This window comes from Strigops habroptila, chromosome 10, assembly GCF_004027225.2.
Source record: "Strigops habroptila isolate Jane chromosome 10, bStrHab1.2.pri, whole genome shotgun sequence".
NCBI classification, from domain to species: Eukaryota; Metazoa; Chordata; class Aves; order Psittaciformes; family Psittacidae; genus Strigops; species Strigops habroptila.
The window spans coordinates 36,199,241-36,225,238 of NC_046359.1; the positions used below are offsets into that span (position 1 = coordinate 36,199,241).

The 25,998-nt window shown below is 38.2% G+C and overlaps 1 protein-coding gene across 5 annotated transcripts in view; it reads right to left on the reverse strand.

Annotated features, from left to right (window-relative positions):
- Positions 1-1,187: 1,187 nt before the first annotated feature.
- DISP1 (dispatched RND transporter family member 1) overlaps positions 1,188-25,998 on the reverse strand; it is an 87,695-nt gene continuing 62,884 nt past the window's right edge. For 3 of the 5 annotated variants that reach the window (XM_030500255.1, XM_030500254.1, XM_030500252.1), the window contains exons 3-9: positions 23,111-23,176; positions 18,333-18,362; positions 14,116-14,239; positions 12,732-12,859; positions 12,186-12,283; positions 10,027-10,124; positions 1,188-4,850 (exon numbers count right to left, since the gene is read on the reverse strand). In XM_030500255.1, coding sequence (XP_030356115.1) covers positions 1,206-4,850; positions 10,027-10,124; positions 12,186-12,283; positions 12,732-12,859; positions 14,116-14,239; positions 18,333-18,362; positions 23,111-23,176 — 4,189 coding nt within the window. In that variant the 3' untranslated portion in view covers positions 1,188-1,205. The remainder of the gene's footprint in view (positions 4,851-10,026; positions 10,125-12,185; positions 12,284-12,731; positions 12,860-14,115; positions 14,240-18,332; positions 18,363-23,110; positions 23,177-25,998) is intronic. The other 2 variants (XM_030500253.1, XM_030500256.1) reach the window with 2 other exon arrangements.

Consider the following 25,998-nt stretch of genomic DNA (forward strand, 5'->3'; position numbering starts at 1 on the left):
GTCCATGAAATCTATCTTCTGTTATCTGTGTATTGTAAATCAACATAATCAGCATAACTAAAGGATTATATGAAGAGAGATTTGTCATTAGGGTGCACAGCAATTATGCCATACTACACAATTCCAGGTCTCAAATCCACTCTCCCTGAATGATGAGACCAGCAAGCGTTCCCACGACCAAACCAGAGCTGCCATTTGACTAAACCCTGCAGTTACAAACACAACGTCAGAAATCCCATGTCTCCGTTACATGGTTTAGTTCAGGATTTGTAACTACATCCTGGAACTTCCGTGGGTAAGGAAACTCAGAGGACAGTATTTTATGTATTTGAAGCTCTTAATTGACTTAATCTGAGACTACTGACAGTAAGGCTAGAACATGTGCTTTAACTATGCCTTTCTCTACAGCAGATTTACTTCTAATTTCTGTACTTTGTCGGGAAAAAGTTCTGTACTGAAAGGCCTAATTTTGTAACTCCTGATTTAATATACATACATGAGTCATACACATGAATTACACTTTTCTTGTCATCACTGAGAACTAAAAAAAATGTTAATTTACTATGTTTCCACCTGTATTCTCTGGTATTTAATGGTAAAGACTATACAGTAACTGCCAGAAAGAGCAGTTTAAAATGTTTTATTGCACTATATACAGATATGCAACAAGTGCCCTTGACCTCCAAAAGCTTTTCTTTAGATTTTGTTAGGCTAAATAGATGAAAACAACTCCCCTGCAGAGCCAGTCTTTCAGACAATGCTGAATGAACACAGTTACAGTCCTGCTGCTGGTTCAAGGCAGCAGGAGAATAAAGGTAAATAATGTACTCTGAAAACGTGGCAATCTCAGCCCACCCCAAACACTATTAACCTCACAAGCCCTGGCTTCAGGAAAGGGAGAGTTTTTTTGTAACGCTTTATTTCTTGAGCTGGTTTATAAGGACAATTCAAACTCTAAGGCCCTGGGACAAAAACTAAATGAAGCATGATCCATCTTATGAGTTACAGCAAAAAAACATTCTGGACAACATAAGGTTTTACTACATGTAATGGCTTTATGAGATGTATAAATGTTACTGTTCTATAAAATACATGTTTCATTCCAAAACGCAAATTATAATTCATATTTATTCAGGACTTGCCTTTTTAGCGTTTTGAACTTCCTTTGCAAAAGAAAGACACAGGAATCCCAAATTAAAGATTTATTATAGTGTTTTTATTAACAAACTTTCATTGGAAAGTTCTGGGCGCATTAACATAGGAGGCACATTGGCTTCGATGTTTGGCATTTGACAGTCAACAGAATTGCACTTCACTGTGATAGCCTTGCTACAGCAGTGGGGATTTTCACGGCAACCCTCGTAGCGAGCCTCTCTCACTGACCTGTTCAGCAGATGGTTTTTATCATTTTGGTCAGCCTTCAAAACCCGGTCATTCTGCAAAGAACACTGATCTATCTTGCTCTCAGCTTTCTTTTTCTGCTTTGACAGAGAAGCTTGCTTGCTTTCAACCCCATTCGCTTCTGTACCACCCTTTTCATCACCCTTGTCTGCCTGCTGACAGAATCCCTTTTGGTTATTTAATACACTGTTCTCACATTCAGAGCAACGCACTATCAGAGGTCCTGCGTTGCGGCAGACAAACTGTGAGGAGCTCATCACCTTTGGAACAGTTCTTAGGTTTTCCTCTGGGTTTGGATGAGCATGTGACTCTGTCCTATTTATTCTTTGATGTGCCTGAAACTGTTGCATGGGCTGGAGGAAAAAGTTTTTAGGCAGAGAGCTCTGCGTCATTGTTCTTTTGAGCCTTCCTTGAAGGCAACTGCAGTGGAGGACATGCTGGACTGGATGCACGTAACCTTCGGCAGCTTGCTGTAAAGCATTTAGAGGAGCTACAGAGCTTTGGATCTGTACAGTTCCCTGCGAAGGAGAACACTGGTAACAGAAGGCATTGCTTAACTGTTGGCATGAGTGTGGACTCCACTTCACTGCCACTTGCTTATATGCATCAGGACAGTTACACTGCCTGGTTTGAGAGAAAATTGGGCATATGGTGTGTTGGTCAATAGATGTCTGTAGCACAGCTGAACTAGCAACATTTTTTATGCTTTTGCTCACTTCACTATTATAGGTGGAATGCATAGGCATACGTGTGTTTTGGGGCCTGCTGCTGAAGAGCTCGGAGCAGATATGAGTTTCTTCATAGGCCACTTTCTCTGCAGGGTTACAGATACCAGTTTGTGATGCCAGAGGCTCAAGCTCATAGTGCTCGTGCTCCATTTCTGGCTTTTGACTTCTGGAGTCCAGCTGATACTTGCTAATGGGATGTGATTTATTTTGACCTCTGCCTCCCTGGCCTCCTGAAAAGGTCTGAGAGAAGGCATTACACCGCAGTTTTTTTGGCAGTGGGATCTGGCCACAAGTGCCCTGGGGTCCAAGGCATCGGCACATGCACTGAAAGAAGAACGTTGCAAAAGCCCAACTAATGCACATTATAAGCATCATAAAAGTGCCAAGTTGCGTGTATGCCAACACTGTAGAGGGCATCATCATTGCTCCAGCTACAAATGTAGTCAGTGCAGCCATTGCAATAGCAGAACCCATACGGCTTAAAGAAAATATGACTTTTCCCTCTCGGTCAGGGTCAGGGGCTAAGCGATAAGCCACTCCATAATGAACAGCAAAGTCTACTGATAAGCCGACTGCCACTGAAATAGTGACAGATTCCAACACATTTAGTTCCCATCCAAGGAGAACCAGAGAACCTACAGTGACAAAAATAGTTCCAGCTATTGAAACTATTGCATAAAGGCTTATAATTATGTTCCAAGTTGTAAGAAGCATTACGCTAAATGCAACAGCAACTGAAAGACCCATGGCAATCAGAGTACCATCAGAAAGACTGTCCTGAAGATCATAAAATTCAAGGTTACTCACAAACCAACCACTGCTAAGACCTTCAGGAGCAGAACTAAGCTCACTTGAAATCCACGAGTCCACCTCCTTGTAGAACTGATGCATTTTCTCATATGCCAGGGTGAAGAGGTAGGTGCTTTGGAACTCCAACACCACTGCCCTGATGGTGTCATTTAGGTCAAAGCGAGGCCCTGGCGTTTTACTATCTAAGTGGTACCCTGTGCTTCTTTCTAGCTCCATTATAGCTCTCTTGATACATAATTCAAAAACTTCTTGTTTGTATGGAAAGCTCCAGTGGCTGCAGCAGGGGTAAAGAGATGGCTCATCACAGTCTTGATTTTCCATCCACTGCTTAAATGTTTCAATGAAGCAGCTTGTGAAGTCTTGTTCCTCAGTCTGATAATAAAACGTTTGATTTCTTAACTTCTGACAGAAACGTAAAATCCAAACCTGTGAAGCTGGGCTAGCGATATTAAAACTGCTATCTAGCTGCAGCTTTCCTTTACTTTTAGGGTTTAAAGGGTCACCGTTATCCTCAGGGGTGACACCCCAGATTACTGTTATTGGCATGTGAAGCTCTTCTCCATGGTGGACACGTTCAAACATAAAAAGCTTTTTGTATTCTGCATCATATCGTTCAAACGGGTGAGAAGATCTAAATACCTGAAACTCTGAGAGCTCCAGTGATGGTAACTTCATCTTTGGGTTTACACACACGATATATGCTCCACCAATTGTTAAGGCAAGGAACCAGAAAAGCCAAATATAGCGAAATTTGATAACGATGCATGGCAAAACTTTCTCAAAAAATATCCTAGATGCTTCTGAGACTGAAAAAATAATCTTGTGGAACATTTGGCACAACACTGTCCAGCAGCTTTTGTTGTTGTATACCCTTTGCTGAGGTTTCTTAAAGCAACTGAAAATATTGAGAAGGTATCGTTCATGTAGTACAACTACAGCAGGTAGCCATGTAACCATCAGAACATAATTCACCAAAATAGCAGTGCCAGCATAAACACCAAAACACCTGATTGCTGTGATATTGCTGACATAATTAGCATAGAAGGCAGCAGCGGTAGTAAAACTCGTGACAAACATGGAAAGAGCAGCATGCTGCAGCGTGATGCTCACCGTCTCAGAGGTTCCAGCATGAGGTTTATCAAATTTTGTGTAGTTCCAAACGTCACATAAGACAAAAGCATCATCTGCTCCAATCCCAACAAGAATAATCAATGCCGTGAGATTCATGAATGGGAAGAACTCAAAATTAAATACTACCCGATAGAGAAAGTAAGAAATGATCAAGGAACTAATTATTGCAAACATAGTCATCAGCGTGATAAACATGGACTTCGTGTATACACACATAACTAATAAAACAATTACAATGGCTATAGCAGGATACACAGTATCCATCAACAGGTAATCTTGAAACAACCTATGTTTTATTCCAAACTCAATCCCTGTGACGGTTGTTACACCATCGGAAGCGTTCCAGTTCTCAAAGTTATCTAGGTAAATACTCATCATGCTTTCCCCTTTCTCAGTCGGAGAGAAGAGCATGCTGTATTTTAAAGCTGGTAAGACATAGTCAGCTGTCTTTGGGCTTAGAAAATCCTTGTCCACTAGATAGTGAAGGATCTGGTAAACAGCGTTGTACTTGGTACATTTGCGAGGCACGTTTGTACACTTGAGTTGGTCCTTCCTTTTGGCATTCATATCCCAGCAGTCCGGCCCCAGGGTTCCATTGTAGTAGTATTTGGCACATGTGCGAAGCAGCTTTAAGGTGTGAGAGACATCCCGTTCTACTATTTTTTGACACGATGACCTGTTATTTAGAATAGCAATATAGTTGCCCAGTGTCCAGCTGGGACAGCACGAAGCAGCAGTGGCTCTCTGGCAGAGATCACCAAACTGGGAATGGGATCTGATCTGTATAAAGACAGGCAGGGCAAAAAAATCCAGTTTAAAGGACTAGTCTGAATTATTAGGAACATTCACCCACCAAGCAAATAAAACATTCCAAAGTGATGAAAATTCACCTTATGGTCCTTTCGCATTAACATTTTAAATTCTTATCTCCACACACATTGTTTTTGATCACTATCCTCTTACATGTAGCAGACTAAAGCAGCAGAAACTCAGTACATGACTTGTCACAGCAGGATAACATTAGCAGAAGTGTTAGGAATACTGTAATTCTGTTGTTTGAAGATGCACTGAGGTCTTGGGGCTTTTTCCCCCAGACTGAAGACTGGTAATTCTCTTATCTCATGGTATAAGCCTGAAAATAAACTATCAGCCATACATCAATCAAGTTTCATTCTGCTTGGAATCATACAGTGCACTTCCTAGGAGAGGCAGGGACTTACCACCCAGAAAGGCAAGATGTGACAGCTTTACGACGACTTCCTCATCTGACCTCTCTTCTACAACCCTCACTTTATAAGTCTTTTCTAGCTCTTGTACAGCAAAAAGACACTTCCCCCAACCAGTCAGCCTGCCACCCAGGCACTGCGTGTCCTTAAGTCATACGGGGTTTCCAAGGCACAAGCACAAGATAATTCTGCTGTGACATAAGGCACCCCAAAATAAGCCCTGCCGCACAAAGACAATGGTCATGCCTTTGAATGCTGCACCCACCATGGGACAAAGTCCCATGAGCTGACTCAGGAGCAGAGTGGAGGAAGATGCAGCAGCAGCAAGGCCAGAGAAGTCCAGAAGCTAAGGACTCTCCTTAACTAAATGAGTGTTAATCCCTTATACGGATACTCTTCTTCCACTTCGAGAATATTCCAGATTTAGTTGAAGCCAATAGAGCACAACTTAAGTAAATACAAGGCACTTCTAGGCAAAATCGAAAGTATCTATAAAATAGAACTAAAACTCTTAAGTAACAAGGTTATGTCTAGGAAGTTTTCTCAAGTTGGGAAAACTCAATCTTGACAGGGCACAGGGAATAGAAGTCTTAAAAGCCAGAACTTTTGGCTTTTTATACATGACAAATTAGAATTAATCCTTCAAATAGATGTAAAATTTCAGTCTTAATCAAGTTACACTGAATGAACACATATTAATACAGTCACATTAATAAAGCCATGTGTTTAAGAGTTTACAGGAGTGGGGCCTGAAACCATTATCCATGTGTGTTTTAAACTTAGCTGGTCTAAAATATACCACTTTGGGGGGGGGGTTTGTTTGCTTGGGGTTGGTTTTTTGTTAGCAAAGTTGCACAGATGATTAGCAATCCTTCATAATGCACACAAAAACCCTGCACTTGGGGATTCTTATGGCAGTTCTAAAAGCTTTAATATGGACTTGAATTTTGTCTCCCGGTTTCTGAACAGTAACAAAGTGGCATTCCAAAAAGGCAGGGTAATTCACATTTGATCGTTTCCAGATAAAAACACCAACACATGCAAACTCAGGAAAAACTGAACAACCTACTAAATAAAAGGAAGCACTGGAATAGCATATCTCTATTTTTCATGGCCCATCTCCAGGTTAATCCTAGGAGGATATAATAGGCAAACTGGGAGGAAAGGATTGTATTGTCTTCTCTATGTATTCAAGTTCAAGATGGGACAATGAGGTTTATATGCTGTTCTTCAACACTTGCTGCAGGCCATAAACATTCACCAGTAAAGCAGCTGTTGCCAAAGATAAAGTAACATGAGCTGGCAGCTGGAAATTAGAAATTAAAATACAAAATTTAGCTCCGGATAGCTCATTAAAACACTATGTAAAATGTTAATATATTGTAGCGTTGGGCTTTGTTGGTGATCCAAAGGAACTGAAAAGGCCATTTTGCTGTTGCCAGACTTGGTCTGCCACTGGCAACATTTTCATTTATTTTGGATCAAGCAAGGAGACTAAGCTGTGCAACCTGTGTACATGCTGTATCTGTGGGCAACTCTGTCCAAATGGATCTATGCAGTGACAGAGAATCACAAACAACATGGTTCTGGGGAAGCAGTCTGAGGAGATCATTTACAGTCTTTGAAGTTTATAAAATAACTGTTTACAGTTTATAGGGAAAACATTCTACAATTAACAGGTGGGGAAAAAAAGGCTTTTCTTATCCAGGTAGTAAAAAATCAGAACACTTCTTATAGCTATTTTGTATATAAAGTTTCCAGGAAGATTATAGGACTACCATATGCTGAGCAGCTGCAGGATGGAGCCCCTAAGTGTCAGTAAAACATATAGTTAAAGCAGTTACAAGCAGACGGGAATACAATTAACACACATGGGGTATACTGTTAGTTCATACTAAAGCAAAGACTAGTCAGTGCTGAAATCCTGTTTATCATCAGAAAAATACAAAAATTCTACGGTTTGCGTTTCCAGAAAATAGCTTCTGATCTTCCTGGCTCAGAATACAGAAAGCTTTGCCACTTACTTCAACAGAATAGTGGTCCTACACAAGCACGAATTTAACAACAAACATAACTACAGCCAGAAGAGAGTCTGTTAGATCAGAAGGTCACTCAAGCTTCTGATAGCTGCAGTGCAAGTCAGCATCCTGCCTAGGGACTGGATGCAAGCAGAACTTAGCATTAAAAAGGGGGGCATATCACAGCACTTAATGGAGTTACATACTTCATGAGTTCTAAAAAGTGTTAGAGGTGTTTAGGAATTGTGAGAAAGTGTTACAATTGTTTAAACATGGTATTTGTAAGTAACGAGCATTTAAAAGAAATTAATGAAAAAAGATTCAGCCCTTTCTGAGCCCCGAGTATCTAATTTCTGTTATAAATTTACATACAGAGAACAACAGTAAGTGCAAAACCTAACCACATCCATTTGTTTTGTCTACTAACTAGCTAAAAATCAACACTGCTATCATGATGCACTGTCATTTTGCTCAGCTGAGATGTTCAATTACTACGTTCTTAAGTCAATTAGAGAAAAGATCCACAGAAACATTACCTGCAACAATACTCTCTATAAATATCCACACAACTATGGGTGTAGCTGAAGTAGCCAACACATAATTTTCCGAAGTGTTCTTCTTTCAAAGGAAGAGCTGTTTTTATGGATACAAGAAGTGTGGTGCTTGGTTTTGTTTTTCTTTTGTGAAGCATTTCCATCCTTCCATCAGAAGGTAATGTATTTCAAATGTATTTGAGAAAATACATTATTACCAAAGCGTGCATATAGGGAGGAAAAACCCCAAAATTCCTCAGGAGTAATGCGTTCATTAATAAGATTGTTATTCAGAGGTAATTAACTCTCTTTATTCTGTTATAGAGAAGTATTTTCTTTTCGTTATTCATTGCTTTGCAATGATCATAGAATCATAGAATAGTTAGGGTTGGAAAGGACCTTAAGATCATCTGGTTCCAACCCCCTGCCATGGGCAGTGACACCTCACACTAAACCATGTCACCCAAGGCTCTGTCCAGCCTGGCCTTGAACACTGCCAGGGATGGAGTATTCGCCACTTCTTTGGGCAACCTGTGCCAGTGTCTCCCCACCCTCACAGTAAAGAACTTCTTCCTTATATCCAACCTGAACTTCCCCTGTCTCAGTTTGAACCCATCACCCCTTGTCCTATTGCTACAGTCCCTGATGAAGAATCCCTCTCCAGCAACCTTGTAGGCCCCCTTCAGATACTGGAAGGCTTACCTGAACCAGCAGTCTACGTGACTAAACTTCTATGGTCAAATACAGAGATAAATCAATTTTTACCCTTGTAAAAGGCTCTTCTCCACTGTATCTCCTGATTAAAGTGCTGATATGATTACCTCCTAGTTCAGTTCATTCAAACTGAACTAGGCTAGGTTAAATACTGTACTTTGCTCACCTGGCTCATTCTGATTGAAAGAGATAAAGGCTAATCACATGAGCCATCCTGCCCATGCAATAATCTCTGATGTGGAAATAAGGAACATTTCCTGAGCATGTGAGGACAAAACCCACTTACAGCAACAGAGGCCAACCAGGACAAAACGCCTGTGAGCAGACTGCCAAGGGAAATCTGTTACAGAATGTTTCACTACAGCTCAACATTTTAAGCAAGCAAATGCCAGCTGTTAGGGAAAAGTTTGGGAATACGCTATATTAATACAGTTGTCTAAAAGGCAATGATAAACAAAACTAATAATGAAAATATTCAACATGAAATAAATGTGGTATAATATGAAGCTGTTTATTTTTGTTTCGGAGGAGAAAGAAAATCTGTAAATAATCAGATCATTATTAATAGAAGAAAATAACATTGCTTTATCTCCACCCAAAGTCACCAGTACACAAAAATTCATGGTTACTCAGCAGTTCAAAGGAATTCATTCCAGCAAGTGACAACCTTATATTTTATAAATATACCATCTGACTGCTTATTTTATTTTAGCTTTTGTCAGTTAACTTCCATCAGTTGAAAACAGACATCGATTTCAATCAGAGTACTCAATTATCTTCTAACACATGTAAAAGAAGCTACGTCAGCTCCAAAGCTGGCTATTACAATGGTTATTTTGACTACACAAGGTACTGAGTACAAGGAGCGCCAAGAAAAATTGTGTCAGGGCCAGACCGACAAGGCCAAAATGTTTCCTTTCATTTTCTCAGTTTTAAAGAGAAAATTAATATTACCCTGAAAGTATCACTATCCATGTCTGAATAACTAGGCTATATTCCTAGCTACTATATCTATGTTCCTTTGATGTCCATCTGCCAACCTATTCTCTTTTGACCTAAAGAAAAAAAAGTTCTGAGTGACCAACTGGGTATCAGAGAAAACTGCATGTGCTATGAGGATGCAGCAGGAAAAGATGAATTATTTGCTGGGAAACAAGAACAAAAATCCATGGAATAACATTGTAAGAGTGAACACACAGCAGAATTTCAGACAGTCCTTCCTGCAACACTCTTCCATCTATTCTGGATGTAATTAGTAGCAAAACCAAATAAATTCTCTTGTACCATCTGTTTTACAATTGAAAGATGTTTAACTTTGTCTGCATGCTGACTGACCATTCAAAGAGCATGTGAACAGTGTGAAGTCCTCTCATATGCTACCAGATGGCAACGGGCAGCAAAACAAAGATTCAAATACACGCCTCGTATCTGCAAGTTAAACAAATGAAATGCCATCTTTACTTACCCTCAAGTTATCCACATTGCACATTGACTTAATTGCATTCAGATTCCATAAATTCTCTCCTTCTGTTGATGTAAACACCACTCGTGAATAGCGATCACCTGCAATTACAGGAGGGGGGTGGTTACAGACTGTTTGTGTGTGCCTGGTTATCAAAGACTGAGGCAAAATCCCACCATTCAAATGACACAGACAGAATCTTTGTCAGGTCATGGGAATCCACCTCCTTTTCAAGCCGAGCTGTTTATCTGTAAGACTCAGTCCACATGAAAGTTTCAGTTTCGTTAACGTGCTTATAGTAAATATCGCATCTTCAATTCTTTATACCACTTAGAAGCTCTATTCAAGCCAACTATCTTCTGAAATATGACAGACAAATAAAAATCAAATGATCTAATCAGCGAACTATGAAATTCTTGGCACAGCATAATGGCAGCTCACAGATAATAGTAATCAAAGGCTGATTTAGTAAGTCATTTAGGAATATAAATAATAATTATAACGCTGTTTCTACAAGAATGTTTTTGCTTTAGAAGCAAATGACTGCAGTGGAAGTTGTGATATCCTTGAGGCCATTTTTAAGAATTCTACAATTTAGATACATACAGCTTAAATTACAAATTAAATCATATTTATTAGAAGACAGCTTTTAGGAAAAGAAATAATTACTTAATGACTGTGAGATCTTTATGCATATCTAACAGGGGAAACATATATACAAACATAATTGTACAGTACCACATAACACAATATGGTACTTTGAGTTAAGAAACATTATCACATTAATTACAATACTCCCAAAAACCAAAAGGCTGAATTTTTCCTACTGCTGTGAACACGCAGAATTTTGCCTTTCACAAGACTGTAATGAAGACTCAAAGGAAGTGCTTTCTGATCTCTGACCATGCTTTAGGAGCAAGGAAACTGAAACCTGCAGATCCTGGAGCAGGCAAAGAAAGATACCAAGAATGATAAAAATGGGTCAAGAGGAAATCAACTATTTTCCTTACATAAAGGACTGGCAAACTTTCCCATAGAATCCCAATTCCTTCATGACTGCCACAACTGAGACTATGCAGGAACAGTAGTGGAAAGAATGAGAGTGAGACTACACAGAAACAGCGGGCAGGATAAGAGGAGTTAAATCTGCATCAAGTTGCAGTACTCTCAGTAGAGTTTTGAGTACATTTCCTCTTCCTCACATAAGATATGCTCAGGTCTAATTTGGTTCTGTTCACAGAAGCAGAAATTAGGACCTTGCTCACATCCTCTCACTTAGATTTAAGACCATACCGTAATTGAGAAAACCAACTCCATAAATCTGTTTTTCACCCTGGTTTTTACTGTTCTTTGCTCGCTCAGATCAAGTAATATAAACAAATTATTCCACAATTATGTTTTTGTGCTCTGTTGTCAGTCCTCACATATTGAAACAGCAGCAAAAGAGCGCAGGTCATTATATGAATAACGGCAAGATCTCCATCTGTTAATGCATGCTCTCTGCCAGACCAGGACTTATCAAAGTTTTGCAGCATGCCTTGGAAAAAGGCAATAAAGATTTCTTTGTCTTTTTTGTCCTCTAGTTTAACTTAGACAGCTTCATAAGCCCTCAGTACTTTAAGCTGTTTTACTTTGTATTTATTTTTGTTTCTTTAAGGGTTTTATTTTAGGGTTTTGTGCATTTTGGGGGCTTTTGTTTGTTCTTTTTTCCTAAGCAAACTCCTGAATTCCGTACAAGACATGACCTGTGGATGTCTTTTAAGGCCATATGCAGGAAAAGTATTTTGATTTAGGTTTTTTGTAAGTAAGTTAATGGCACAGATTTAACACAACTTCTTCCCTGGAGTGAATTAAGTGCTACCTCTACAGTCAAACACATAACACCCCTTTTACAATGATCACATTACCAACAACTAATAAAATAATCTTTACAGGAAACAGAACTACTTAAAGGAAGCACTTTCAGTTGCTTCCTATAAAAAGTCAATAGAACACCCCATTTCAACCCCATTTCTTCAGACTTCTGCACTCAGAAAGGTGTTTATTGTGAATATGCTAAGCAAAAAATATTGTCCTAATAAAGCATACAATATACAGAAGAGTGCAGAAATCATTCAGCTGGCAGAAGTTTTTAGCCTTCCTTACACCACTACTCCACTTACTTGGAATATCACAGAAAAAAGTATCCTTGTGGAAGTTCCAGTCTGCTTGCCTCTTCTCTCTTTCATAGTGATCATCTGACCATCTGTCATCTTGATGACTAAAATAGAACAAATAGTTTTATCTCACCTTAGCAAAGAGATTATTAGTAGAAGGAGGATCCAAACAAGTCACACATCTCAATAGTTCTTATATATGAGAAAACATATTTTTACCAACATGATTTTGGTAAACAAAAACTGGAACATTCATTGCATTTTTTGTTTAAATTAGAGACTTCAAAGGAAATATGATTGAGCCAAGTACTGAAAATACCCATAATTCGAAGAGAAAACTAAAATTATACTTTGTTTTTTTAAGAGCTGGCAATGGGACATATCTATTCCCATGTGAAAGACCTTGAGAATTGTAGATGATCAGATTCAACATTTATTGCAATCAGTGACAATATACATATTAACATCAGAGGGTACTGGAGCAAGCACTATGTACACACCAACCCCCCTCCCCCCAGTAAAATAAAATACATTTTTAATACAAATTCTTACCTTTTAGCTTGTTCATCTGCATATTTAAAAGGATAGTTTGCAAGTGTTGCTTTGTATCCTGTGTTTTTCACCATATTGTTCCATGTGACCAATCTCTGTCCTATGGCCGTCCCTCTGGGTTCAAAACCCTAAGAGAAGAGCATCACAAAATTCCATTAATACTTTTCATTCTTTAGCTCAAATGGGAAAGTGGAAACATGATCAAAGTGATGGATAGTTTTCATTATGAAGCATAGTTACTCCAGACACCTACTTTTAAAGGTAAAATGCTTTCTGACAGGTCAGGAAAAATAATGACCAACTGTACAGAGTGACAAGGGATTAAGAATTCTTGCACGTACTACTCCTCTCCCTGAGAAGTGATGATGATTTAGTCTATCAAACATTCAACACTCAGTTTTCAGAGCAAGGGCATTCTATAGAGTCCTTTCCTGTATCTCAATTACCAATCCTTACTGATTAAATATGATTAAAAGCACTCAAGTGTATCTTCTTTATTTCTCCAAGAATAAGGCAAATCTTGAAGTAACTTCGAAAGTGACTTTGAAACAATTTTAATCACTTCACTGTTTTCAAGAAATATCCATTAAATATGGACATGTACAGATATACCCTACTATAAGTAACAATAACTTACAGGGACAGTGTATTTTTATTTGAGGATAATAATTAAAAACAGTATTTTCAATAAAAGTCCTGAAACCTACTCATGTGTAAGACAGTTCATGAAAAGTAAGAAATGAGCAGAGTATTTAATAGAATCGGATAAAAATCACTTTCAGTCTTTTAATATGAATATCATTTCATCCCCAGAAGGCACTCCAAATCCTCTTCCTTAATAGATGCTGCCCCCTGCTCTTTGAAACCTGATTTAGAACGTATGGTCTTGTGTTGTACTGCGCTGTACATCTAAAACTGGGATTGATTTACATTATTCATCTACAGCAGCTCTGTTGAAGGACATATGACCTTTCTATAGCAAAATGCAGAAGGAATTTAAAATAGTGGATAACACCCTCTGATGGCAACTGCATCTTCACATCACAGTGAGCTGCTCCAATGTCAAGATTTAATACTTATTTTTTTAATTAGAGAAATTACAAGGCTCTTTAACAACTCATTTCTTTCATGGGTTCATTAGGCAGAACTTGCTTCTGCAGGCTTACTACCAGTTGAATCTCTCCGGAAATTGACTCCCAAACAGATTCACAGTACAGGGAACCTTTCGAGGCATATTAATGATGTTATTTTCCTCTAGGCAGATCTCAATTTAAGAGCACTGTACCAATTGCTATACTTGCATTTGCTGCTTATCGTTATCACTGAAAAAACAGCAAACCAGAAAATACTTATTTGACAGTACAATTCATTAATATTTACCTACCAGCAATGGATCAGAGAAATCTGGAAGATCTGGAACTAATATTCCAACCAGTGCACACACCACTATTAACACAGTACACATGCCCAGGACCACCACAGGCCAGTCTGCTATCAGCGCAGCATAGCTACAGAAAGGAACAGAGAAAGAGATGTTACACAACTAAAAGTTATACACAAAATTAATACATGCCTCTCTAAAGAACCATGTTGAAACACCGACCTGTTTTCTCTTTAATACTTACAGGAAATTAAGCTAGCTATCATAAATGAATGGAAACCATTTGGAAACTATTTCTACCCCTTTATTTTATGCAAGAAAACAAAAGAACACCCCAACACTTTCTATCAAGTCTCCCTACTGAAACTTTCTATTCTTATATAGAAAAGCCTTTCATACCAGACTGTTATTTTTCCCCCCAGGAATTCTGACAAAAATGCAGGCTTTATCCTAGATTTAGTTTGTGCTGCTACAGAGGTGATTTACTATGAGCTACTGAATCAGCTATTTCTGTTGTTTAGTGCATATTCAGCATTGAAAACTGTCATAGCAATGATTTACATAAAATGCTTTCACATTAAAAAATGCAAAAAAGGGCATATATGTGAAGTGAAAAATGTTGTTTAAGACTAAACACATTTTTTTTTGTACGAATATCTTTTTCTTAACTTTATACTCAACTTTTGGCATGGATATTATCCATGGTTGGGGACCACTAGAAAATAGATGCATTGTTAAAGATTGAATGATAGAAAACTTCACAGTTTCTTCTTTGAAAGCTTAAGCTTTTCTAAGAAGAATATCAAATAGAGAAAAAAAAATCAATTTTAAAGTAGAACCCAAAAGAAAACATTTCCTCTATATTTAAAAGTCATTAAAAAAAAAAAATACTCAAACCCTAAATACTAAAGATCCATAAAATCTGTTGTAAATTCAAAGGCGCAAGGGAGTTGTGATATGATACCTAAACTAGTCAGCATTAATTTAATCTTCTAGTGTAAGTCATATCCTTGGATTTAACTCTTAGCTCATTCTAAATTTTAAGACTGAAAGAATTTTTATATGTAAATCTAATTTTCATCATTCTCATATTTTTATTTTATAATAATAATTTTATTCATTAAATTGCTAGAAAAGTATCAGAAAATAAAATGAACCCTAGAAATCTTAATTCCTGAATAATTCCTCTTACGCTAAAGACTTGAATTCATAGAGTTTATGTTTCAAGGACAACACTGTCTGAGGAGCAAAGAGAGTACACGAAGTCCCACCAAGTTTAAAAGGCATTAGCAAACTAATCACAGGCTATGAATCATTCTATACCGATAGTCTCTGTACACACTAAATATCGAGCAAGAAGATCTATACTCTTATTTCCTCCTCAACTCACATGCAATGTAACATGAAAGTTACAGCAGAGTGCTCTTTCACTTATTTCTACTGTCTTAAAAGATTATGGTTATTTTCAGTTTAAAGCAACTCATTATCTACTCACAGTTGAATCATCGGCTGTACAGCAATTTTCTGTCCCATTGCTAAGAAGGGAAGTAATGCCCAGATCCTCACTCTAGCAACACCTTCCCATTGCTAAGAAGGGAAGTAATGCCCAGATCCTCACTCTAGCAACACCTTCCCAGTTTTACAGATCCAACTGTAAAAGCAACGGCAGTGAGCCAGCTTATTGCTGACTTGCCCTAGCACGTGGAAACAGGGATGTCTAAGGGTCCAAGAACACTTTTAAGGAGCAAGGAAATGCAAAGAGCTGGGTGTACCTCCACTTCCTATTAGGGTAAATGTGGAATAATTCTTACGTTCTCACACAAGAGGTTAATTAGCAAAAGCTTGAAAAGCAATCTGAAGTGTAAGTTTTTATTAAACTGAATCACAAAGGGGCAGCTTGCCAAATGAGCAATTGTACAAAGTGAAGGGAAGTAAATGACCTAATAGAATTTTCCTATTTATAGGACTGTTTTCCTAAACACCAAGCTAGATCAACTATTACAGACATTTGCTCTGAAGTCATAAAAATTACACCCAAAATATTTATTTTCCTATTCATCACTAGTGCCAGATTTATCACTTTGACATGTTGTCTCTACGCTTCCATTCTCAGCTGAGCAGTTCTTAACTTGGTTAAATCCTTCACTCACTAGCACTGTGTCCTAGGTGAGGTGTTTAACACACTAACAAGGCACATACAGAGAACAGTAAGTGCTTGTTTACACCTGCACGTCTGTCCTGTTCCTTGTATCACATACTGCAAAGCTGACCTGGGCTAGAACACCAAAAAGGACTAAGCATGCCACATTTTAGTGTTATTTGTCTGAGCATCATTTGGTGCTGCTGAGGGCTCTGGCTCCAACCAAATTGCCTACAGCCAGCCTCAATCCCAACCCACTGTAAGTGGCAGAACAGATGGCAATGATTTTATTTTCACCCATTAAAAAGCCATAAAATGAGTTCAGTTACTTTTTATTTTCTGTGAAAAGTAAGCCACTGCCCTCAGTCAGGTTCTGTGTAAATGACCCCTTGCCTGAAAATGTCCGAGTCCAAAAGAAAAGTGCTTAAATAAATTCCTCAGACAAGGAACCACATTCAGAAAGGGCATCCTTAGTGCTAAGCACATCCTTTAGCACTTTTCTAAATCAGGATAACACCTCCTGCTTTTTGGTACCTAATTAAAACTATGGTTGTGCAATAAGCTGGACATACAGCTACACTGACATATTCTTTCTTTCCTCCAAACTATTTGAGCACTGAATAATGAATTCTCAATAACTATGACACTGACTGAAATCTTTTTTATGCCATTTCACCCTTTGCTTTCAATCCAGTTATTAGAATGGTAACACTATTTCAAGCTGCTTTGTACCATTAAAATGCACATAGTTTTCATTCATTTCTTTCCTCCTAGTGTTTTTCACACACCTGAGAAAGGTTTGGATTTGGGTTTTTTTCTTTTCTCATGTTTTAAATAATTAAAAATGCTTAGGAGATATAGTAAGTAATTCAATCTATAGTTATCTCACCCATTTAGCACCACTAAAAGACTGGTTTCAAACTATTTGCCCCAGGGTGATCTAAGACCTCAGATACCATCTTCAAAAGGAGAAGGTAAAAAAAGATAGTGTTTGCTTTTCCTTCCCAGGAAGGAACAGTGTGACACGCGGATAGTGTTAAACTTTTCAGTTCAGTACTTACATGCAGACACACTGAGGTTAAATCTCTACCCAGTCTCATATAATGAGACAGAAACATACCATATATTGTGAAGTGGTCGCTACGATCTACAGCTATTTGTGTGATTGAATTCATATTAACAAACAGATTTATGTAACTCAAACCAGATATTTCTTTACTGAAAGCAAATCCTAAAGGTGGATTATGTTTCTAATGTATTTTCACTTGAAATGGCTTCCTATCAGTTGCTATTACTGATGCACTAACAGTTTTGGGTAAGTTGCTCTGTTTTCTACAACTCTGCCATTCTTCAAAGCATATACAGTCCAAACCACTGTTCAGCATTGCATCGGGTTTCTGGTTTTAGGAAGGAGGAAAGCTCATTACAATGAAATCTCGTGAACTTTTCTGTCAGGTTGTTTTATCATTATTAACGATACAACACAGCAGCTTCTCGGAATAACTGTTAATCAAAAAGGCACCGAGTCACACAGTTTTGATGCTTGTGCAGATAGTGTACATGCATACAAAGAGAATGGCACAGATTGTGATTAAAAATGTCATAGAATATTTGAAAACAAGGAACACTGAAATCAGCATAGATTTTAAAATCCTGTCACAGCATGGACAGAATTTTACGGAGACAAGTAGTCTCTTGGCCACCTCCTGTGGTCTATCCCCTTCCTGCTCCCCCAGGAGTCACAGATGTGTGATTAGCGATGTTAAAAATGCTTGTCATCCCTGCCTCCTTCTTTTAGTGTTTATTTAGGGACCCCACTGTAGATCAAGTCTTCTAAATGTTATTTGAATGTGCTGATGCTATCTGCCTCCACAATCTCCTGTGGCAGTTGCAGAAATTCACTACCCACTGCAAGGAAGAAATACACTCTTCTTTTTAAAACTGCTTTATTTTGATTGCCTATTATTTTCCTTGAACATTCCTCACTCTTGCATTGTGTGGGGAATAACAGCTTTGCTATCAGCTCATTTACTGCCTTTATAATTCCAAAACCCTCACATGTGACAGTATTAGACCTCACCTTTTTGGTAACTTGAATGGTCTGGCTGGCCTGGAAGGAGGAAAAAAAGAGAGTAATTGAAAATGTATGAAATATACAGGCACATGCCAAGTTAATTCTTCCCATACATGGATAAGCAAATAGATTATAAAAACCAGATACTTTAAGATGTGAATTATTTTAAAAGGCATACAGTCATATTCAATTGAGTCTTTGTCCTCAAAAAGCTGGCGAGACAAACATTTCTTGGGAAGGACAAACGTGATCAACAACGCTCTTGGGACGATGCAGGTGCCTTCTCGATGAATGTTCTTGTGTATTTGCTCTTTCCACAGCTTTCCCAGCCCCTTCTGCATGCAAAAATCTTAGTAAATGGGTATGTTTTAAATCTCTTTTCAAGCTTTACTCTGTCTTTCAATTATGCCTCTAACTATATGACAAAACCCAACAGAATGTAAAGCCTAGTTTACACAGAACTTTCAAAAGTTAACTAATTTGGGTTACCCAAAAGGAGTAAAAAATACCAAACACAACCATTCTCCATCCTTCCCTTTTTCCCATCAAACCCAAACTACATTTCCCTCTGTTTCCTCCACCTGCAAAATATATTCAAGTGCTGAACAAATGATGATGATTAAGTTCTTCAAAGTTCGGGAGGGTTAAAGGTCACACCTGCTATCAAACTGTTTTGTTTCGCAAAGCATGCATTAAAAACCCCTGTGTACACCCAGCTGAATTCCAGCCGTGTAACCAATCCCTTGCAGCTGTTGTGATGACTCTATTATACCGGTCAATAGGAAAAGTTATCCCTGAAAACTATGTCGTGTCCCCCCCCCCAAATTCTTTAGTTATGCTCTAAAATACAGAAATGCATGGCAAAACCGGATCTTTCCCACTTCATTAATGCTGCTGTATCTAATTTTTGAAGTATTACACTTTCTTTTCGCCGGTTGAAATAACATCACTCCAAAAAAGTGTAGACAAGAAGAAAAAAAAACCCATCCTCATCAGTTTTCATGAGAAAGAAATGGTGAATTCCATTATTTTGCTGGGACAAAAGCCAAATTGATCTGTGTATTAAATTACCTCCATGCTTCGTTCTCACAAGTTTGATAGCGGAAAGTGACAATCACAGTTGTGACAGGACTAGCACAACCAAGTTATTACATAAATTACAGTCACTGATTAAAATCTAATCTATGCACCAAGGGGGGAGAAAGGAAGGGGGAAGAAAGGACAGGCTCTGTTCTCCTGCCATTCACTGCAAGTCTCAGCACCTATTCAACAGATTCTTTGCTTCATCCCGTCCTTTCCTAATGGCAGAGTTTAGACTGAGCATTGCACAATTAGGAACTATATAAGGAAAAGAGAAATAGACTGGTTAAAAGCCCCAGACGTTTCCCAACATGTATTTTGTTGTCCAGCATCTTTCTGTGTAACATGGTGAAAAGGAGAAGTGGTGTTTTTAAAAAGTGTTGTTATAATACCTGAAAGTTTACTGTAGGAAATAACAGTAACAGGAGGATGGACCAGGGCACTGGTTTGGACTAGACTACTACAGCTCTAATACTCACCACTCCAGCCTAAATAAGCACTTAGAACCTCAGTGTTTCTACCAATATTTTGAACAATGAGGTAATAGAAAACATTTGTGCCGTTGTGTAAATACCAACTTGAATAGAGGCAGTTCACACATACAAAAAAATCCTATTGCTTTACATATTTTTCAACCTGAGAAAGACGATGACTAGAGCTCTGGCTTCCTGAGGGAACACGCTGTGGCCATTCGGCCACATCCTGCCTTCAGGTTCTCAATGAAGCCAAAGTTTCCTTTCAGTTGCAGCACTGAAGGAGTTTTCTCAGGAGAGTTAATAGATTGGCATGAGTATAACAGAGAGGGGAGTTTGCTCCTGATTTCAAGAATCACAGTGGAAAGCAAGTTCTATAACCTTCATGTCACCTGGACATTACATGGCACAAAGCCATGTTTCACGAACATGTTCCTCAGCACGGGATCACTCCAAATGGATTTAACACTTAATAATAAAAACTGTGGACGGTTTACTGCTTTCGCAGTGTATTTGTTTCATTAGCCTAATGCATTTCAAGGGAATACAAAGCTGAATGTGTTAGAGAACAATAAAAGTATCTAGATATTCCAAGACACTCTTTTGCAGTCTTTCTTCACAAAGCTCACTTGTGAGAAAGGTAAGTATCCGCCTTTGCCTCACACCACAAGGAATAAATGCTAGCTGCTTCCTCGGCAGGTGCAAGAAACCCTGCAGAAGGTAGCCATGAAACAGGAAATTAGGAAAACAGGCTGTGTTTTGAAGCATATTTTCAAGAGTTTGCTGTGGTAGCAGCTCTCAATAACCTGAAAGGTTGGAAGAGATATCAGTATGATTTTGAATTGGAAAATTCTTGCCTACACTGATAGTAACTTCTTTTTTTTTTTAAGTCAGTTAAAAATACATTCTAAACCATACATTTGTACTAACTTATCCAAACAATACCTTCCTAAAACATTTTAAATTTAAATTCCTATTGTAACTCCTTATATTACCCTGAATGTTTGATTTGTGATTTATTTCATGCCACTTAGATGCAATTAATTTCTATTTCACAGTGGAGCTCGGATGTAGAAGGGCCTTCTCCCTTTTTTTACCTTGAAGGAACAACAAACCAGTTGAACTTTGGGCTATAATTAGAGCCTGTGGGGTTACTGCCCTGACATGGGGCAGCACAGAGGCAGGGACTGTTGTACTCAGGTGTAAGGAAATAACAGCATCATGGATAAGTCTGACACTGTCAGTATAGGTACTTCTCCTGAAAGCTGCCATCTCCCAGCTGGAACCAGCACTCATTGAGGAAGCACTGCTCTTCCTCATACCATTGCCTGCCACCAAGCAGTTTATTATGAACCCCCAGCTGACTGGACCACAAGCATCTCAAAAAGATACGCACCAGCCTTTGCAACCATGTTCCCTACTTTGTTGCAGGAACTGGTCCCAGATGAAAACATACTGCTGATAAACGCCACCCCATCACAAACCCAGCTGAGATCCACGCTCACTGACATTTGAACATGAACAGCGACAGCCACCTAGAATTTCAGGGTTCAAACCCAGGTGCAAGTGTAGCACGGAAATGGCCACAGACAGAAAGTTGACAGAGTAGGAAAAGCCCAATTTTCCAAACAATCAGTCATAGAAAACTAACTGGTTGGGTGGCTGCTCTCCTACATTTTGGCACTGAGCTGCACAAAAACTGAAAATCAATGTATTGCTTACAGCTCTTTATCATAAAGTAGTTGTTATGGGGCTGTAAAGCAATCACTAATAGTACTGCAGATACAGCAGCAGCAGAAGCAATCATGGCAACTGCTCCAGCAAAACAGGGGCTGGAGTAAATGAAAGTTGTAGACATTGCAGTTAGCCCTGTAACACCTTCGGTTTCCGGCAGCGTGGACAAACACTTGACAGTTGTGTATAATCTTAATTCTACTTTCCTCATACAAATATTCATAAGAGGGATGTATTATTTCTCTTGATATCAGTAATATTACACCCATAAAAACACACAGCCTATTTGTGAAAGAGTGTACTCTTTAGGACATAGACTATATCCTCTTTTTGAAGCACTGTGTATACCACAGGTGTCTAAATGCATTGATACAAAAAAATTCAAAAGCCAACAGAAGCTAATTTTGCACTCTTGCTTTTCACTTATTCACTGGAGTAAAAAATGTTAAGTTACAATAAATACCTGTACTTACTGAGGGAGAGGGAAATCAATATAAAGACTCCCCTGTCCAAAGATTATGAAGTGTTTAACCTCAATGCTTTACTTTGCCAGAGGGAAACTATTCCCTTTGTTGGTGGATCTGGTTACAAGAAGTGATAAAACATAGCTTTTTGTCATTATTACACTCAAGGATAAGCTAAATCCCTGCAGCGTAGAATGAGATACGCATCATACTGTACACCTTCCATTAGAACACACAATACAAACTAAATCTCTGCAGAGGAAGAAAATTCTCATGTTTTCAGAATGTCACTGACCCATAAGAAGAGTTTGAATTGCACTTAAATATCAAGCTAGCATTTGCTGCTATATCAGATATAACACCTATGTGCTTTATCATTTTAACAATCACTGCAATCACTCAGACAAATCCAACAGATTAAGTTGCCAAAAAACCTTTTACGAGCCCCCCCAACTTCATTTTTTTTTGCTGTGATGTGTTGTTTTCCTTGATTCTAATCATGAACTCTCTAGATGCTTTTAAACATAGTGTTTATTCTAGTTGTCTGCACTCAGCTTTACTTATTTACAGCTTTAAAGAATCAGACAACCCACAGCAGAAGGATGTTGTAAAGATGACAGAGAACTCAATTTTGTAAGTTGCCTTTTTTTAAAGGTATTATTGAAAGCAAGAAAAATGCAAAGAATTTTCTTGTTCTCTCCCACATAAAACGTCAAGGAACAATCCAAAAGGCTTTTATTTTTTCATCTCTAGATCATTAGGGTGATATAATCTGGGACAAACTGCCATTTCATCCCACTAAAAAGCGTGAAATCTCAATGTTGCTGCTTTGTTTAACCTTATACTTACAAAATATTTCTGCTAAGACTATTCTTTTATATAAGATTAAGCAAAATGAAAGTCTTTACAGTAGAAAGACCAAAAATCAGTATGCTATTTGACATATATATTATAGATGTCAATTCACATTTTCATAGTTGAGATATCAAGCTTTAGAAAGGTTCTTGACTGCTATTCTTGTATTCTTACCTACCTCTTCAGTTCCACCTGAGGTTCTGCTCTATGTTCACAGCAAGTATGAGCAAATAATACTGCTTTTCTGCAAGGAAAACAATTGTAAGGAAGTTAACAATAGTAAAATCATTGCCCAAGTGATTCTTGCTCCATCTGATTTAAGTTTAGCATAAAAGTGTATGTTTTACTGACCTACGGCATGCACACTGGGTAAAACCAGGCTCCTTGAACATCAGTGGCAAACCCTATACACTTAACTAAACCAAGGTTTTGTTCATTTACTTTCTGCTATGAAATCAGTATTAAAAGAGGTAGCCTTGACACCTCTCAGTGACAGACTCCTGGCTTGTGCCAGCATACAACAGGATAATGTATTTCCATCAAGTCAATAGAAAAGGTGAATGCAATAATATTGACATCCTATACATATGTATTTTCATTTGGAAGTTATTTCGATAAATTTAGTATCAGGGCTGGAAGGAAAGTCCATGAAAAATGGCTGAGAACTTTGGGCTTCATAGAGTCATAGAATGGTTTGAGTTGGAAGGGACCTTAAAGATCACCTAGTTCCAACTCCCAACTTAGTCTGGAGAAAAAGAGGCTGAGGGGTGACCTCATTGCTCTCTACAGCTGAGGAAGAGAAGTGGAGAGGTAGGTGCTGAGCTCTTCTCCCTAGTATCCAGTGGTAGAACGTGTAGGAATGGTTTATAGCTGTGCCAGGCGAGGTTTAGACTGGACATTAGTAAGCATTTCTTTTCTGAGAGGGTGGTCAAACACTGGAACAGGCTTCTCAGAGAGGAGGCAGATACCCTAAATCTATCAGTGTTTAAGAGGGATCTGGACAATACCCTTAACATACTTCAACTTGGTCAACCCTAAATTGATCAGGCAGTTTGACTAGACAATAGGTCCCTTCCAACTGAAGTAGTATTTTCTCTTCTATCCCAGTATGATTCACTATACGCTAAAATTAAAACTTCTGTAAATTTATAACATACAGATGATGAAATTGAAACGCTCCCATAAACATCTCCAAGATTTGTTGTTTTTAATCCCCACCTCTCCTTTTCCTCACTGATCCGTATGGATGGTATACACGCAGGAGCCCAGGAGTTACTTACCAAGTCTTCAGTGTAAGGTTCCTTAGAAAACAATTTTTCCAATACTGACTCCTAATGCCTTCTCTCTCATCTTCAGCAACTGACTAAATATCATCAACTATGAGAAAAGCTCTTTTTCTTAAGAGCACCTACTTGGTTCACTTGTCTTGAAGGGGACGTAAATCATCTTCTCGGTAGGAAGTATTGCTAGTGCATGTAGAAGCCAAGTAATATATACCCTAAACAATTTTCTCGCATTCTTCTTTCCCTAAACTTGTCTCCAATGAGTGTACCCACTTTTAAACAGAGGTCTCAAACTGTCATAAGAAAACTGCCAAACATACTCAAACTGGATTGTCCCAGCTTTAAATGGCCAAGTTTATACATAATATAAAGTCTATTCTTCTTTAAACTGTTTAACTGAAGCAAAATATATATATATATTCCTTTAAGTTCTGAAGTACTAAGGGCAGGACCACAGATAGCACTGCTTGGCAAGTTAAACAAAAGTTCTGAACTATTCAAGACAATAAAAGAGGCTTAGTAAAATACCACCATGAATCATTATTTGAAAACAAGCCAACAGCTAATTTGGAGCAGACTAATATTATTTCAAGATCCTTCACAAGTCTCAAACTATTAGTCTTTTTTCTTTTCTTGGTAATTACAGTGAAATTAATAAATATGTTCTGGGATTTAAACGATGACTAGAGAAGTTTTCAGCATTTTTATTGGCAGAAAGTTCCTTCCTTAGAAATATTTTATTTCAAAGCTGTTTTTATTACACTTCCCAGTCGGAGCAACGCAAGGTCGTGGTCACATCTTGTATTTTTCTGACGGACAGGAAATTAACATGACCCAAGAAATCACAACATACACACCAGAAAAACTCCATCCCATGATACCAAAGAGAACGAAAGAGATGTACAAAAGCGCCTATTTCTACGGAGGTATTTCTCCACAGAAGCTGAAATCCATGCTTTTGTAGGCATTAATGATTGACATTAAGCATATGTAAGTTTGACTCCGGACTAGGGAGACTTCAGACTGTCATATATCACAATTCAACTGGTACATGCTTCAGTCTTCCTTCCTGTGCAGATGTAAGAATTTGTCAATGTAAGTCATCAGGGGGTTCATTTTTGCTCTCAGAAAACCTCCTTTAACTAGAGAGCTTTTTTTGAAGATAGAATACAAGCTCTTCCAATTGCTCCAAATTATTCAACTGACTATGGGGACAAACACTAGTTTTTATCTTTCTACCCATTTAAACCTCTCACAGCAAATGAAAATACTGTTACTGAAGCAATTTTGTTCTAAATTCAGCAAAGTGTTTCACTTCAAACATGTATTTTGGTGTTGAGCTGCTGTTCCAATGTCTGTGAATTTAGTCATTTAGAATGTCATCATTTTTAGACGATATAACACAAGTGTATGTTCAACACAATTACAAGATTTAAAAGGATTTAGTCAGCAACTGCAGAAAGAAGTCTCTCTAGTTTATGCTGACACTGACGAAAAGCCACATATATAATGCAACATCACCCTCTGTACCTCCTGAGATTAAATTTGTTGTGTTTGCTCAGTAAGCAAGCCGAAAAGGGAATATTTACTGAGCATTTAAAGGTTTTCAGTGTTGTAGCTAAGGCACTGAACAGGCACCGCAAGATTAAACAGACCATTAAACAGATTTAATATAATCAAAACCATTAACAAAAGTTCATCCGTTTGACTGAACATCCTGCAAACTGGAAATGTAATGCAAGTGTTTTGTGGAAAGGTATCCCATTAATATCACTGAAAATAC